Consider the following 14,755-nt stretch of genomic DNA (forward strand, 5'->3'; position numbering starts at 1 on the left):
CTTCCCTGCAGTGTTCTGTCTTCATGGGGTTGTGTATCGCCATCTATCCTAGCTTGCGACCTATGCTGGGTTTACAAATCTGACTATTTCAATAACTTAAGAAAATGTGTTTTTACTAGCAAACACAAAGTACCTTTTCAAAATCTGGGATGTCTCTCTGACCTTAGGGGTCCATGGAAAAAGAGAGAGCCACTGGAATTCTTTATTCTTATATAGGGGACACACAAGGGGAAGTTCCATGAAACACATTATCCCCCAAAGAGCAAAGGGGTAGGATTACAAAGGAACAAGTGAGCATAACTCAACCCCACAGGGTAACACCTACTCCTGGAGCCACACCTCATTATCTGAGCGGAGGTAAAGCCCAAGTTACTGCAGGGTGCAATAATTGTTCAGTATCTCTTGCTCAGGACTTAAGGATGTGTATTTCCAGTGTGGTGAACAGCTGATGCCAAAGGTATTATATATTTTCTTTTGCTTCCTAACATGAGAAGGGTTGTGTCTAGCCCTTAAATGCCAGCTTAGGTTCACACATAGGAACAAGCAAATAATTTGAGAATTTTCTGAATGCTCCAGGAGGTAAGGACTGTTGGGAACAAATTGTTGCTCCATTTTGTATAGCCTTTGACCCACACCCTGGTTTAATCAGGTCGAAGAATGCAGGATTGGACATGATTCACCTTGGGTGTGGGTCCCCATCCTGTAGACATGTGACAACTACCACAGTGGAGCTTGAGGAAATAGGTAGACATACCACTATCCCAGGAAATTTGGGCATAATGGTGGCTTTGGGCAGAGAGAGGAGAGCCCTAGCCCATATGGACATCCTTTAGTGGGCCTTTGTCAGCTTCTTCATTCCAGCTCCTACTTCTCCATATTACCCTGGCCAGGCTTGTTGGTCTGCTTTTGAGGTCCCTATGATGGTGACCCTTACTCTCTGCCTAAAGTGTCTTTTCCACTAGCCTTCAAAGTGCTTATTTCACAGAAATCCCAATACAACTGCTATGCTTTTGATAATTATGGGCAGTCGCAGGTTTATGATGGTTCCATTTATGGTTTTACAACCTATGATGGTGCAAGAGCAATATGCAGCCAGGAACAGTGGTACATGCCATTGACTCAGAAGTCTGTAGCAGGAGGATCACAACTCTGCGGCCAGCCTCAGCACCTTAGTGAGACACTCAGAAACTTAGTGAGATGCTCAGCAACTTAAGTGAGATCTGTCCTAAAAAATAAAAAGGACTGGGATGTAACTTGGTGATAAATTGCTCAATTCTCGGTATGGGGAAGGGGAGGGATATAGTGGTGAGGAGCAGGGCTCAGGGAGCCATATTCATTCAGTAGAAGCACTACTTCAAATTTTTGAACTTTTATCTTTTTCCCAGGCTTGTGATACAGGTATCATGCTCTCTCTCTCTCTCTCTCTCTCTCTCTCTCTCTCTCTCTCTCTTTTGGTACTAGGGATGCTCTACTACTGAGTTATGTCTTCAGTCTTTTAAATTTTTTTATTTCAGAGCCTCATTAACTTGCCCAGGCTGGCCTTGAACTTGTGATCCTTCTTCCTCAGTCTTCCAAGTCACTGGGATTAAAGATGAGTACCACCATGCCAACCATATGATGCTCTCTTGAGAGGCTGGCATTCACAGCAAGTCACAGCTCCCTGTCAGCTGCATGTTCATGAGGATTCACAGTTGCTTGAACTGTTGTTAATATTTTTTGGATACAGGTATTCAATAAATTAGGTGGATATTAAACACTTCAATGAGATAGACTTTGCATTAGATTTTTTTGCCCAACTGCAGGTAAGATAGCATGTTTGAGGAAGGCTAGGTTAAGCTATAATATTTGAAAGGTAACTGTGTATTGAATAGGTTTTTTACTTAACATATTTTTAATTTATTTATGATGAGTTATCAGGGCATAACCTGCATCGTAAGTTGAACATTTGTATTAATGGCAATAAATAGGGCTGGAGGTATAGTTCAGGGGTAGAATGTGCACAGCAAGTGCAAGGCACTGAGTTCAATCACCAGTACCCCAAATCAATATCAAATCAAAACAAACAACAAAAACAAAGTTCACACCTAGTCTTTCTATGTGCTAAGTCTTGGGCCTACCTTCATAGACTGCTTATTTTTCTGTCATGTCAACCTTTGAAGTAGCTACTACAGTTATCCCGATTTTACAGAGGAGGACAGTGACACACAGAGAGACTATAACATTTGTCAAAGGCAGCAGATAGAAAAGATGGACTAGTCCAGATTCCAGTCTCTTTTCTTCTCCACCAGTATTGAATCTATTTTTTCAAGGCCCAGCTCAAATCTCTATGAAAACATCCCTGGCTATTTCAGTGATAACACAATGTCACAATTTAACAAAAACAACTAAAAAACAAAGTCAACAACTCAATTTCTTTTCTTCTTTTTTAATTTTTAGTTGTAGATGGACACAATACCTTTATTTATTTATTTGTTTATATGTGGTGCTGAGGATCAAATACAGTGCTTCACGTGCTAGATAAGTGTTCTGTTACTGAGCCATAACCACAGCCCCAACAATTCCATTTCTTATGTCTAATCTTATAAAATAAAATAAAACTAAGAAATAGAAATAAACCAGCTCCACCCCTTCTTGTCTGGCCTGACTCTTGGCTCTCTGCTGCCCTCCTGTGGCCATTTGTTTTCTTGGCTGGGAAGGGTAATAATTTCAGATTGCCTGAAGTCTTCTTCACAAAGGTAGATAGTCTTCCTGGGCTTTTGGAGGTCAGACTATGGGATACAATGTGAACATGATAAATGAAATCCTTGATTTATGGAGTTTTCATTTTAGTTTTAATAACTTACACAAACACATACACAGTCTTTGCAACTAACTGTAGGTATTAAGCTATTTTTAATATTTGCTTAGAAATTATCTGATTTCAATGGATATTTGCCAAATATATGTACAAAAATCCTCTCAATGAGTTGAAGTAGTGACTTAGAGGGAAGGGATTTGGTAAGGTGGTTGAAAAAAGCCAGAAGACTGTGAGCATTTTTAACTATTTAATAAAGAAAATTTTAAGCATACACAAAATTTAAGCAAACACAAACACCCATATACCCTGGCAAGATTCTGTTTCTCCTATTCTCCTATGCTGTAGTGCATATTTTGTCTGTTGCTATTATTTCCTTATTTTAGGAAATTTCTAAGTTTGCAAATTAGTACATTGAGAGTAGTTATGAATTATTACAACAATTTCTTTCTTTCTTTTCTTCAAGGCTGGGAGTTGAATCCAGGTGCACTCTACCACTGAACTACATCTGCAGCCCTTTTTATTATTTTATTTTGAGACAAGGTCTTGAAAAGTTGCCCAGGCTGGCTTTGATCTTGCAATCCTCCTGTCTCAGCTTCCTGAGTTGCTGAGATTATAGGTTATGTACCAACACACCCAGCACAACTCATGTTTTATAAGGAGAATTGGGTAGCTAAGTGAAATGTGTGCGTGGACATAAAGGAAGTCACTTTGTTTTTAATAACTTAATTTTTAAAAATTTATTTATATTTTTGTGTGGTGCTGAGGATTGAACCTAATGCCTCACACGTGCCAGTCAAGTGCTCTACCATTAAGTTACAACCCCAGCCCAGGAAGTCACTTTTGTGATCCAGAACCTTCCACATTTCTGGGTGCTTGAGGTATTCAGTACATATTTGTCGACCTAAAACCTGGCCTTGGGCTAGGGATGTATCTTAGTGGTAGAGCACTTGCCTAGAATGTACCAGACCTTGTGTTCCATCCACAGCACCACAAATGAAAGTGAAAAGTTGGTACTTTCTAGTGTTTTGAACATGAATAGATGATGAATTTTGTCAAATGCTTTTCCTGCATCTATTGAGATAATCACATGGTTCTTGTCTTTAAGTCTGTTGATGTGATGAATTACACTTATTGATTTCTGAATGTTGAACCAACCTTGCATCTCTGGAATGAACCACACTTGATCATGATACACTATCCTTTAAATGTTTTTGTATGCGATTGCTGGTGGTACTGCAAATTGGAAAGCAGTGTGGAGATTCCTCAGAAAACCTGGAATGGAACTACCTTTGACCCAGTTATCCCACTCCTCAGCTTATACGCAAAGGACTTAAAATCAGCATACTACAGTGATGCAGTCACATCAATGTTCATAGCAGCTCAATTCACACTAGCCAAGCTATGGAACCAACCTAGATGCCCTTCAACAGGTAAATGAAATGGATAAAGAAAATGGTATATATATATACACAAAGGTATATTACTCAGCCATAAAGAAGAATGAAATTATGGCATTTGCCAGTAAATGGATAGAACTGGAAACTATCATGCTGAGTGAAATAAATCAATCCCCAAAACCAAAGGTCAAATATTGTCTCTGATATGCGGATGCTAACCCATAACAAAGGAGGGTAGGGAGGGGAAGTATAGAAGTTCATTGGATTAGAAAAAGGGGAATGAAAGGAAGAGAGGGGAGATGGGAATAGGAAAGACAGTAGAATGAATCGGACAGCTTTCCTATGCACATATATGAATACATGCCAGTGTAACTCTCCATCATGTTCAACCACAAGAACAGGATCAAGATATTATAACGTCGTATTTATTTAACAAACAAACCAACAAGTTGATATTTGCCCACAAAATGAATTTAAGACACAAAGTTTATGAAAAGAAGCAAATAATGTAAAATGAGAACTTCCCCCCACCCCTAAATTGGACTCAATAAGGCCAACGTTAGTAAAACTTTTTGAAATTAAAAAAAATTAATTTTATTGAGATGGGATCACCAGATCTCTAGACTCAAGCAATTCTCCTGTCTCAACCTCCCGAGTAGGTAGGACTCCTGACCTGCACCAACCACCATGTCTGACGGGCTATGTAAAACTTTTTTTGTTTGAGTGATTTTATTGTAAATTTCTGCCTCTTTGGTAAGAAGTTGGATTAAGACTAGGGGTTCGAATACTTACAGATAAACAGTTTTGGTGGAGACCTCAGATACTTATGGGGTGAAGGGTGCAAAATCATGGAGTGATCTTAATATGAGATTAAACAGGGAATGCTTCCTGAAAAAGTAAAATTTAGGTCAAACAAAATGGACAAGGCAAAAAGATAGAATAAAAATAAGGAGGAGCCGGGTGGCACAGGCCTGTAATCCCAGTGGTTCAGGAAGCTGAGGCAGGAGGATCTAGAGTTCAAAGCCAGACTCAGCAAAAAGCAAGGCACTATGCAACTCAGTGCGACCCTGTCTCTAAATATAGGGCTGGAGATGTGGCTCAGTGATTGAATGCCCCTGAGTTTCAAGATCCATATATATATATATAAAATGAGAAAGATATTCAATGTTATGGACTCAAAAATTAATTTGATGGATTGGTTAGCTTATCTATGTGTTATCACTAAGGGATCACATGGTGGGTCTTTATATTTTTTCAGTGGTGCTAGGAACTGAGTCTAGGTCTTGCACATAAAATAAATTATAGTACTTCTACACAGTGGAAAACTTCGTAGCCCTTTGACTAAGGAAAGTTGCTTCTATTTTCATAAATCCTTGGAGACCCAACTCTGGCAATTAAGCCTCTGAGGGAAAGATGTCTCCTGCAAAGTTCTGAACTCCACTGCTCCAACCCACTGGTGAGGTGGGGAGGAAACATGGGGGACTTAACATGAAGGGATTTAACAAATCTTTGTCCCAGTTTCCTCATCTGTAAAATGGAAGTAATGGTGTTTACTATAGAATCTCTTTTGTGAGAATTAAATTGAGTTGAATACGTAAAGCCATCTCCACATGGTAGGTCTTTATTTTTTTTCAGTGGTGCTAGGGACTGAATCTAGGGTCTTGCACATGCTGAGCAGGTGTTCTACCACTGAGCTACACTCCCAGTCCCAGTGCCTCTCAGGGCAGGTCTTAAAACCTGCACTTTTGCTGGATGTAATGGTGCACGCCTGTAATCCCAGTGGCTTGAGAGGCTGAAATTTTTGAGTTCAAAGCTAGCCTCAGCAAAAGGGAGGTGCTAAACAACTTAGTGAGACCCTGTCTCTAAATAAAATAAAAATAGGGCTGAGGATGTGGCACAGTGGTTGAGTTCCCTGAGTTCAATCCCCAGTACCTAACACACAAACAAAAACTGCACTTTTTAGTGATGCCTCGATGATCACCAAAACTTGAAATTGAACAAACACCTTCCTGTGGCATAATTCCCCAAACCCAATTCTACCCTCTCTTTCTGTTGGATTTCAACAGACATGATTTCTCACCTGGGAAAACATAGTTTTAATGCAAATGGTGAACAAAGGACTGTCACGTAGCTTAACAGGATTGGGAGGTAACAGATAGATGTGAACAGTGAGAACACGAGGTTAAAGGAATAATTCTATAAACTGGGCCCACTATACTGACCCCCCCTCCATGCTTTCTTTTAAAAACCAATTTATTTTTTATCCCTGCCTGCCTTAAGTCAATAGGATATTTTTACATTTCTCAGCAAACAAACCAAAAAGCAGAATCAAAAGTCTTGTCCCCAGTGATGAGGAGAACACAGGTTACACTGAAAGGGGCAATTTTTGTGACCTTTACACAGAACAGATTTCAGATTTTAGGGAGGTATGATAATTAGAATCAACTGGTGTGGGCCAAAATGACCCAGAGTAGTTTTGGATCTTTAGCATGTCAAATCTCCCCTCCATGGGGGTAAGACCGTGCAAAGTGTGGACTTGAATTCTGATGCAATCCTGCTTTCAGTGAAAAGTCAAGAGGTGGACCTGTGCAGGACCCTCTGGAAACTTTCTAGAACCCCTAATAAAACCAGAGGGCAGGAGAGGAGGACCAGCCTTCTCCTCCCTAAGTGGACCCACTCTCTCCCTTGAGAGTGTTCCCCTCTTCCCTTACTCCCTGTCCCTTCTAATAGATTCATGCCTACTTCTGTGAGCGACATGTCTGAAATCCTCTTGGTGTAATCACAAGAACAGGTAACTGAGGACTGCCACAGCTACCTCAGCTTTGCATCAAGATGAATACAAATAATACAAATAGTCTGAATACAAATATTTGGAACAACTTTTTAAATAAAAGGCCAATTTCTGTAACTATTTTCCATCTTAATCTTCAAGGAGAAACAGTTTAATCCAGGAGGATTTAGACTCAGTAGGGAGCAACACTTGAACCCAGAAGTTCAAGGCCAGCTTGGGTAAATTAGCAAGACCTGGTATTAAGAGAAGAAGAAAAACAAACAAAACCTGAAGGGATCCAGAGTGGCGAACTTTGCTAGAGAACTATATATGTGTATATAGTTCTCTATATATGTATATATATGTGCTAAACACTGAGTACACAGTAAACATGTCTTTGCTTTGTTCCTCATGAATACCAAAGAATTTTCATTTTGTTCTTTGAAGTAGTTTTTATGAAGTTGCCAGTTTCATGGTCTGAAGGTGGGAGCTCTTCAAAGATAATTATATAGGCTATTTTCTGCCATCTGAAAGCTTTTCATCTGAGACATTAGTAGGAAGATATATTGGTATGAAATATAAAAAAGAGGCAAGTGACGGCTACATAAACAAGTAAAACACATAACACAGTGCCTGACCCATAATAAGCTTTGAATAAATGGTATATACAAGTAAGAAGAGTTTGAAAGTTCAGCTCAGGAAGTTGTCTTGTTAATAAAAGTAATAAAAATCCCAATGCACTATTTCTGAACAGTGCTTGAGCTTACAAAGTGCTCCATTCTTCTTTAAATATCCCAAGTTTTGAATTCTGCAAGAATATTAACAAAATTGAAACAAAGACATTAAAATAGGGTGGAAATGATAATCTAGAATTTATATATCCTTTATTTTTATTGGATTAAATAGAAAATCCATTTTGATATAATTATATAAGTATGGAATATATATATATATATATATATATATATATATATATATATATATATATTTTTTTTTTTTTTTTTTTTTTTTGTGGTGTTGGAGATTAAAGCCAGGGCTTTGTACATTCAAGGCAAGCACTCTATCAAGTAAACTATATCCCCAGCCCTCTATGGAATATATCTTATTCTAGTTAGAACCCCATTCTTATATATGTTCAGTGAGGGTGGAATTCACTGTGATATTTTCATATATATACATTGGAAAATTATGTGTCATTCCACTGTCTTTCCTTTTCCTATCACTCCTTCCCTCCATTTCTTTGAAATGAAAATGCAGATTGTCCTACAAATAGGACATTGTGATAATATAGTATCTTTTACATATATAAACTATCCTATAAATAGAATACTGGACAAATATGATATCTGAGGGGCTGGAACAAAATGTATTTTACAAAATAATTAGTCAACTAAAGATTGAGAAAAAAGCTGGGTTTTCACGGGCTTAGAAGTTTGAAATACCTTCGTGTAAGCTAGCAGGTATCATAATTCTCATTAGTAATGATAAAATTGAGTAGATTGTATGCCTGATATCACATAGCCAAAAAGTAGCAAAGCCCTGCACCAGATACCCTCATGTTCAGTGTTGGCTACCAATCTTGCAACGGTCCAGCCCTTTCCTCAGTGCCCCCATCACTTCTCTGTTCCTCAAGCTATAAATGAGGGGGTTGAGCATAGGTGTGAGGACTGTGTAGAAGATAGATACCACTTTGTCATGGCTAGGGGCTCTATATCGCCTAGGCCTCAGGTAGATAAACATGGCTGCCCCATAGAAGAAGGAGACAGCTGTCAGGTGGGAGGAGCAGGTAGCCAGGGCCTTCTTACGGGCCTGAGCTGAGTGCATATGGAGCACAGTTCCCAAGATGCGAGCATAGGAGGCCACAATGATGGAGAAGGGAAAGAGCAACATGAAGACACAACAAACAAATATCACCTTTTCAAAAAGGGATGTGTCTACACAAGCCAGCTTCAACAAAGATAACATTTCACAGAAGAAGTGGTTCACCTCCCTCAAGCCACAATAGGGGAAGCTCATTACTACCACCATCTGGATCAAACCATCTATTATCCCAAAAGCCCAGGAGCTCCCAACAATCTGGAGACAGACTTTGTGGTTCATGAGGATAGGATAATGAAGTGGGTGGCTAATGGCCACATAGCGGTCATAAGCCATGAGTCCAAGCAAGAGCCCCTCAGACCCTACTAGACAGACAAAGAGACCAATTTGTATACCACAACCCAGAAAAGAAATGGACTTCCTCCCAGACAGGAAGTTGACTGCCATCTTTGGTACATTGGTACAGACCAACATGAGGTCCATGAGAGAGAGTTGACTGAGGAAGAAGTACATGGGAGTATGAAGTCGAGGATCTATGTAGATGAGGGAGATGAGGAGAACATTCCCACAGAGAGCCACTATGAACACCACCATAACTGCAGAGAAGAGGACAAGGTCAGTTGGACTGTGGGAGAAGATGCCCAAGAGGACAAAGTCATCTGTGGATGATTGGTTCAACCATATCTCCATGGCTCAGTTGTTCCTGGTCACCTGGGAACATGGACAAAAGTATAGTGGATTGACTTCCTTCCTTCCTTCCCTCTTTCTTTCCTTTCTTTCTTTCATCTGTTTATGTTGTCATGCATGTTGGGCAAGCACTCTATCATTAAGCTACATTCCCAGCCCCTTGACTAACATTTTTAAACTGAACTTTGCATTCTACATCTTCACCCAGCTCTTTTGTTTGTATTATCAGACCTCAGTGTAAACTCTGGGACACTGAAGGGGATACTTCTTTATGTCTCCATGACACAACAACAGGAGCCCTCCTAGCTCATAGAATTAGAATGCTCATAGAAGCATATATAGAATTATTATCTGTCTGTTTGTATCATTACCAAGAAGTATAGAAATAACTTAGTTTATGTATCATAGAACTTTAGGACAAAACTCCTCAGCAAGCAAGGTCTGAACTTTATCAACTGATTCTAATTTTTTTTTTAATCTGGGATCACAAAGATTTGGTAAACTATTTATAGTAGGGCTTGAATAATTTCATTCCCCAAAGAGAATTTATACACATTCTAGAAAGGAAAGAGATTGAGTTTCTCCTTAGTCTGTAGGTCTTTAAATTCCAAGAGTTTTATCATGCTAGCCACTCTGTCATATTTATAATGTAGATAAAGGAAGGGCTTATTCAGTACTCCAAATGAGAAAGAACTAGATATAATTGTCATTGTCAGTCATATTGGGGATGACAAGAAAATCATAGGACCATGAAAATCAGTGACTTGGTGCTCAAAGCTCTTAAGACAGAGATATATTCAGTTATGCTCATATGTTAAAAATTACTACTTCCAACATTAGGTCAAAAGAGATGTCAACTTCTATCGGGGTACTTTAGCTGTACTCTTTGGTGCCCTGGGAGAAATCAGCTACCATGCTGTGTGGGGTCCTGTGTTATTTCTATAGTAACAAATAGATCCAAAATTTAGCAGCTTAAAATACAATTTCTGTGAAAAATAATTCCAGTAGGAGTGAATGAAAACTAGTATAAACGATACCTGATTACTAAATTATCTTTAGTAGAAATCAAAGAGTACTATATATACATCTTCTTAGCTGATATTTTCCATCTGGCCATTGAACCATTTCCTAACTGCCTCATCAATTTTCCAATTAATTTATTTGGACTCAGTCAGTGAGGAGAAATTTCCCTTGATCTTTTGTTAAGAACTTGTTCTAAGCACTTTTGTTGGGGGAGGGAGCCGGAGATATTATCAAATTTTACATAGACAATGTAAAGCAAGAAATAAAATTATGCATATTAAAAAACATATATGGTATATGGCCTACATGGTATAGGCAGGAGGTTGGCAAGTTCAAGGCCAGCATGAACAACTTAGTGAGATCCTGTCTCAAAATAAAAAGTAAAAAGGTCTGGGGATGTAGCTTAGTGGTAAAATGTCCTTGGGTTCAATCCTCAGGACTGCAAGAAAACAAACAACCCCAAAAGACAAAGCACTATTGATGATAGTTAAAATATCTGAACCTCAGGCAAATAGAAGAATAAATAGTTATAAACAACTGAGTGGAAAAAGTCACCATATTCTCAGGACTATCAGGTATTTTTGTGGTTCTGTAAATAGCCCAGCAATGCAGTATTTTCCCTTTACTGTTCTATTAATTATCTACTTCTATGTAACAAATAGTTCCAAAATTTAGCATCTTAAAATACAACAGAATCACAAACACTTATTATCTCACAGTTTCTGTGGGTCAGGGATCCAGGTGCAGGTTAGTTGGATGCCTCTAGTATAAGGTCTCCCACCATGTTAGGGTCAAGCTGTTGGCTGATATGGTCCTCTCAAGACATTACTAGAAGAGGCTCCACTTCAGCATATCCCAAGTGGCAGTTGGAAAGTTTTGTTTCCTTCTCACAGGGCAAGTGATCCCCCAAAGATATAGCTAAAGTACCCTAGATACAAGCTGAAATATTTTATGACCTAATGTTGGAAGTGGCATCCCTTCAGTTCTGCTGCATTCTGTAAATTTTACCACATTTAAAGGGAAGGGACCACAGAAGGCTATGGATACCTGGGAATGAAAGTCAGTGGTGACCCTCTTAGAAAGCCACCTATAATATCCTTTTATTATCTAGTCTCAAATCCTGATTGATGAAATAAATAAATTTGGATTCTGATAAATTTTAACAAGCAATCTTGTGACACAAGACAGATGGTGATTTACAGGAAGCCTAGAAAACTAAGAATCAAGTATTTTGAACTCATTAGTCAATCTTTAATCTACAGAGAGAAGGCAGGAATCTCTGATTTATTCTAGTGACAGTACATAAGTAGTAAAAACTATGCCCATCCCTCACACCCATTTTTTTTTTTTTTTGGTACTAGGGATTGAACTCAGGGGCACTCTACCACTGTGCCACATCCCCAGCCCTATTTTATATTTTATTTAGAGACAGGCTCTTAGCACCTTGCTTTTGCTGAGGCTGGCTTTGAACTCGTAACCCTCCCGTCTCAGTTTCCCGAGCCACTGGTATTACAGGCCTGTGCCACCATGCCCGGCTTCATATCCAGTTTTCTATTTGACCTGCAACAAAAGTATAGCCATCGTTAAAATAGATTCTATTACAAATGAACAAATTGAGGCTCTTTGGAGTTGGCTGGATTGTCTTAGTGTGGGAAATGTAGAACAAAGACTTTTAAAGTTTTGTATACTTTACATCAGGCTAATTCTGGGAAAACATATCCTGAGAAAGGCAAACTAACTTATCTTGAGGAAATTCTTAGTTAGAAACTTCCATTTTTTTTTTTTTTTTTTTTTTTTTGGTATGTGGTATTGGGGATTAAACCGAGAGGCACTCTACCACTGAACTCCACCTCATTCCCTTTTATTTTTCACTTTGAGACAGGTCTCTCCAAGTTGTCAGGGCTGGCCTTGAACTTGGCATCCTCCTGCCACAGCCTCCCTCATAACTGGCACTACAGGCATGTGTCACCATGCCCAGTTTTCAATTAACTTCTTTCTAAATCTTGGCTCACCCAGCAGTAGCCTTCTGATCCATAATTGGACTGACTCTTAAAAAATGGAGATACTTTTATTAAAGAGCAATACTGGTTTCTTATCAGATATAGCTCTCATAGAATATGAATACATTATTACTTACTATATTAAATTCATACTTCATGAGTTGTTTGGTATGAATGGAATTTTCCAATTCTAGAGAAAAATTAAAATTACATTTCTGACTCTTCAGAACTCAGGAAAAGTCCTCCAAGTGACAATCATGAAACTGAGGTATAAGATTGGTGCCAGAGAATCCATTTGCCTGCTCTTATGGGCATTTCTCAAAATGACACCCAAATCTTTCCTGGATCACAGGCATCCCTTCTAAGTCTAAGATGAGCTCCAAACTTCCAATTGTTTGAAAAATATGTACAATTGCATTTCTTGCTGGAACTTTGAACAGAAAATACTAAAATTATAATTCTCATCTGCACATCCCCAGAAAAAAAATCTCCTCTCATCTCACTTTTTAAAAAATGATAACATTACTCTGATTTATCAAGCTCAAAATAACCCACATTAGTTGCTCCATGTGCCCCCAATCTAATTCCTGTCAGGGTCTAGTTGATTTGCCCTCAATGAAATACTCTTGCTTCTTACATCTGCTTTTCTATTTTCATCCCTCTGTCATCATTGCAATTCAAGTTTTTACAAATGACAAGGATAATCTCTACAAATAGATGATAGGTGAATGTACAAGTCATTATGTGTGAGTGTATTCAGGTCTACCTTGCCATACTGCAAAAGTGGAACAAGGTGACTCCACAGAACATGTTCTTTGTGTGAAAACCTGGGGAATTTCCTCAATTAGGATGGGACTGCCCATTTCCACGACAAAGGAGTTGGCTTCTTGATCTGTTCCCCTTTCAGAATGGAGCATGTCTTGGACTCATGCACAAGAAGATGTACCCAGGGGGCTGGAGATGTGGCTCAAGCAGTAGCCACTCGCCTGGCATGCCTGCGGCCTGGGTTCGATCCTCAGCACCACATACAAACAAAGATGTTGTGTTCGCCGAAAACTAAAAAATAAATATTAAAATTCTCTCTCTCTCTCTCTCCCTCTCTCTTAAAAAAAAAAAAAAAGATGTACCCAGGAATCCTTGCCACCAAGAGTACACAGTTATGATATTGAGGGCCCTTTCTATAGGAGTGAATCACTGTTCCCATCTTGGTCATACTAGCCTCAGGCTCAATCAAGAGGCAAAACAAACAAATTTCTTTTCCTGTGCTGAGGACCCTCAGCCCCTAACCCCAATGTGTAGAGAGACACTTGACGGCATGTGCTTTCAGAGTCTCTGTCTCTATCCTCTATATCTTTTCAAAAATTTCACACTGCTCTGTCTCATCAGAAATTCTCACAGCACATCTACATAACAAGTGACTCTCCATTAAAAAGACTTTTCTTTGCAGAAACAGAAAATAAAACAATACTAGAAAGGGCAGCAGAAGCCCAGGTTCTGAGATTTAGTTCATTCCCGCTCACTGTGGACATCCAGCACTATGAGCCTCTGCAGATGTGGCTGCAGAGAGGGAAAGAAGGGAAAATGGTCATGTCTCCTCCATCTTGTCACTCCTGTAAGATTCTGATGAGGGAGTTTATATGGAATGTTCCAAGAAAGTTCTCCTATTATAAGTTGTACAACAGCACTATCTGGATCTTTAAGGACATTTCTCTCCCTGTCCTGGATAGCCTCCTTTTTTTTTTTTTCTCTTTTTTTTATTGTTGTTCAAAACATTACAAAGCTCTTGGTATATCATATTTCATACATTTGATTCAAGTGGGTTATGAACTCCCATTTTTACCCCGTATACAGATTGCAGAACTGGATAGCCTCCTTGAACTTACATGCTTATTTCTATTGTGTTTTCAATATCGACCCAGAATGTCCAATAGGCTTATTCTACCTAAGAGGCCAAGCAGAGTTCTTGCTCTTTCCTGGGGCAGCAGCCATCCTAAATTTTTTCCCATCTCAGTTAATGACAGGTCTGTCTAGTTGCCCAGGCCATCACACTTGGGTTATTCTTGAGTCTTCTTCTCTCACACATATATTTCTACCATCAGAAACTCCTGTGGCTTCTTCTTCTAAAACATAACCACTCCTGACAGTTTTTCATGACTGCCTGCCCTCACCTGGCAACACCATCTTCATGGCTCTCCTGGATGATGGCAATGGCTCCTAACTGAACTTGACTCCTGATTTCATTTCTACCCTCCACCATAGTGGG

General features: G+C 39.1%; 1 protein-coding gene across 1 annotated transcript; it reads right to left on the minus strand.

The window, feature by feature from the left end:
• Nucleotides 1-8,524: 8,524 nt before the first annotated feature.
• Nucleotides 8,525-9,472, minus strand: LOC143399075 (olfactory receptor 2V2). The gene has a single exon (XM_076855800.2). The coding sequence runs from the start codon at nucleotides 9,470-9,472 to the stop codon at nucleotides 8,525-8,527; it is 948 nt and encodes a 315-aa protein (XP_076711915.2).
• Between the last annotated feature and the right edge of the window lie 5,283 nt (nucleotides 9,473-14,755).

Source organism: Callospermophilus lateralis, chromosome 5, assembly GCF_048772815.1.
Source record: "Callospermophilus lateralis isolate mCalLat2 chromosome 5, mCalLat2.hap1, whole genome shotgun sequence".
NCBI classification, from domain to species: domain Eukaryota; kingdom Metazoa; phylum Chordata; class Mammalia; order Rodentia; family Sciuridae; genus Callospermophilus; species Callospermophilus lateralis.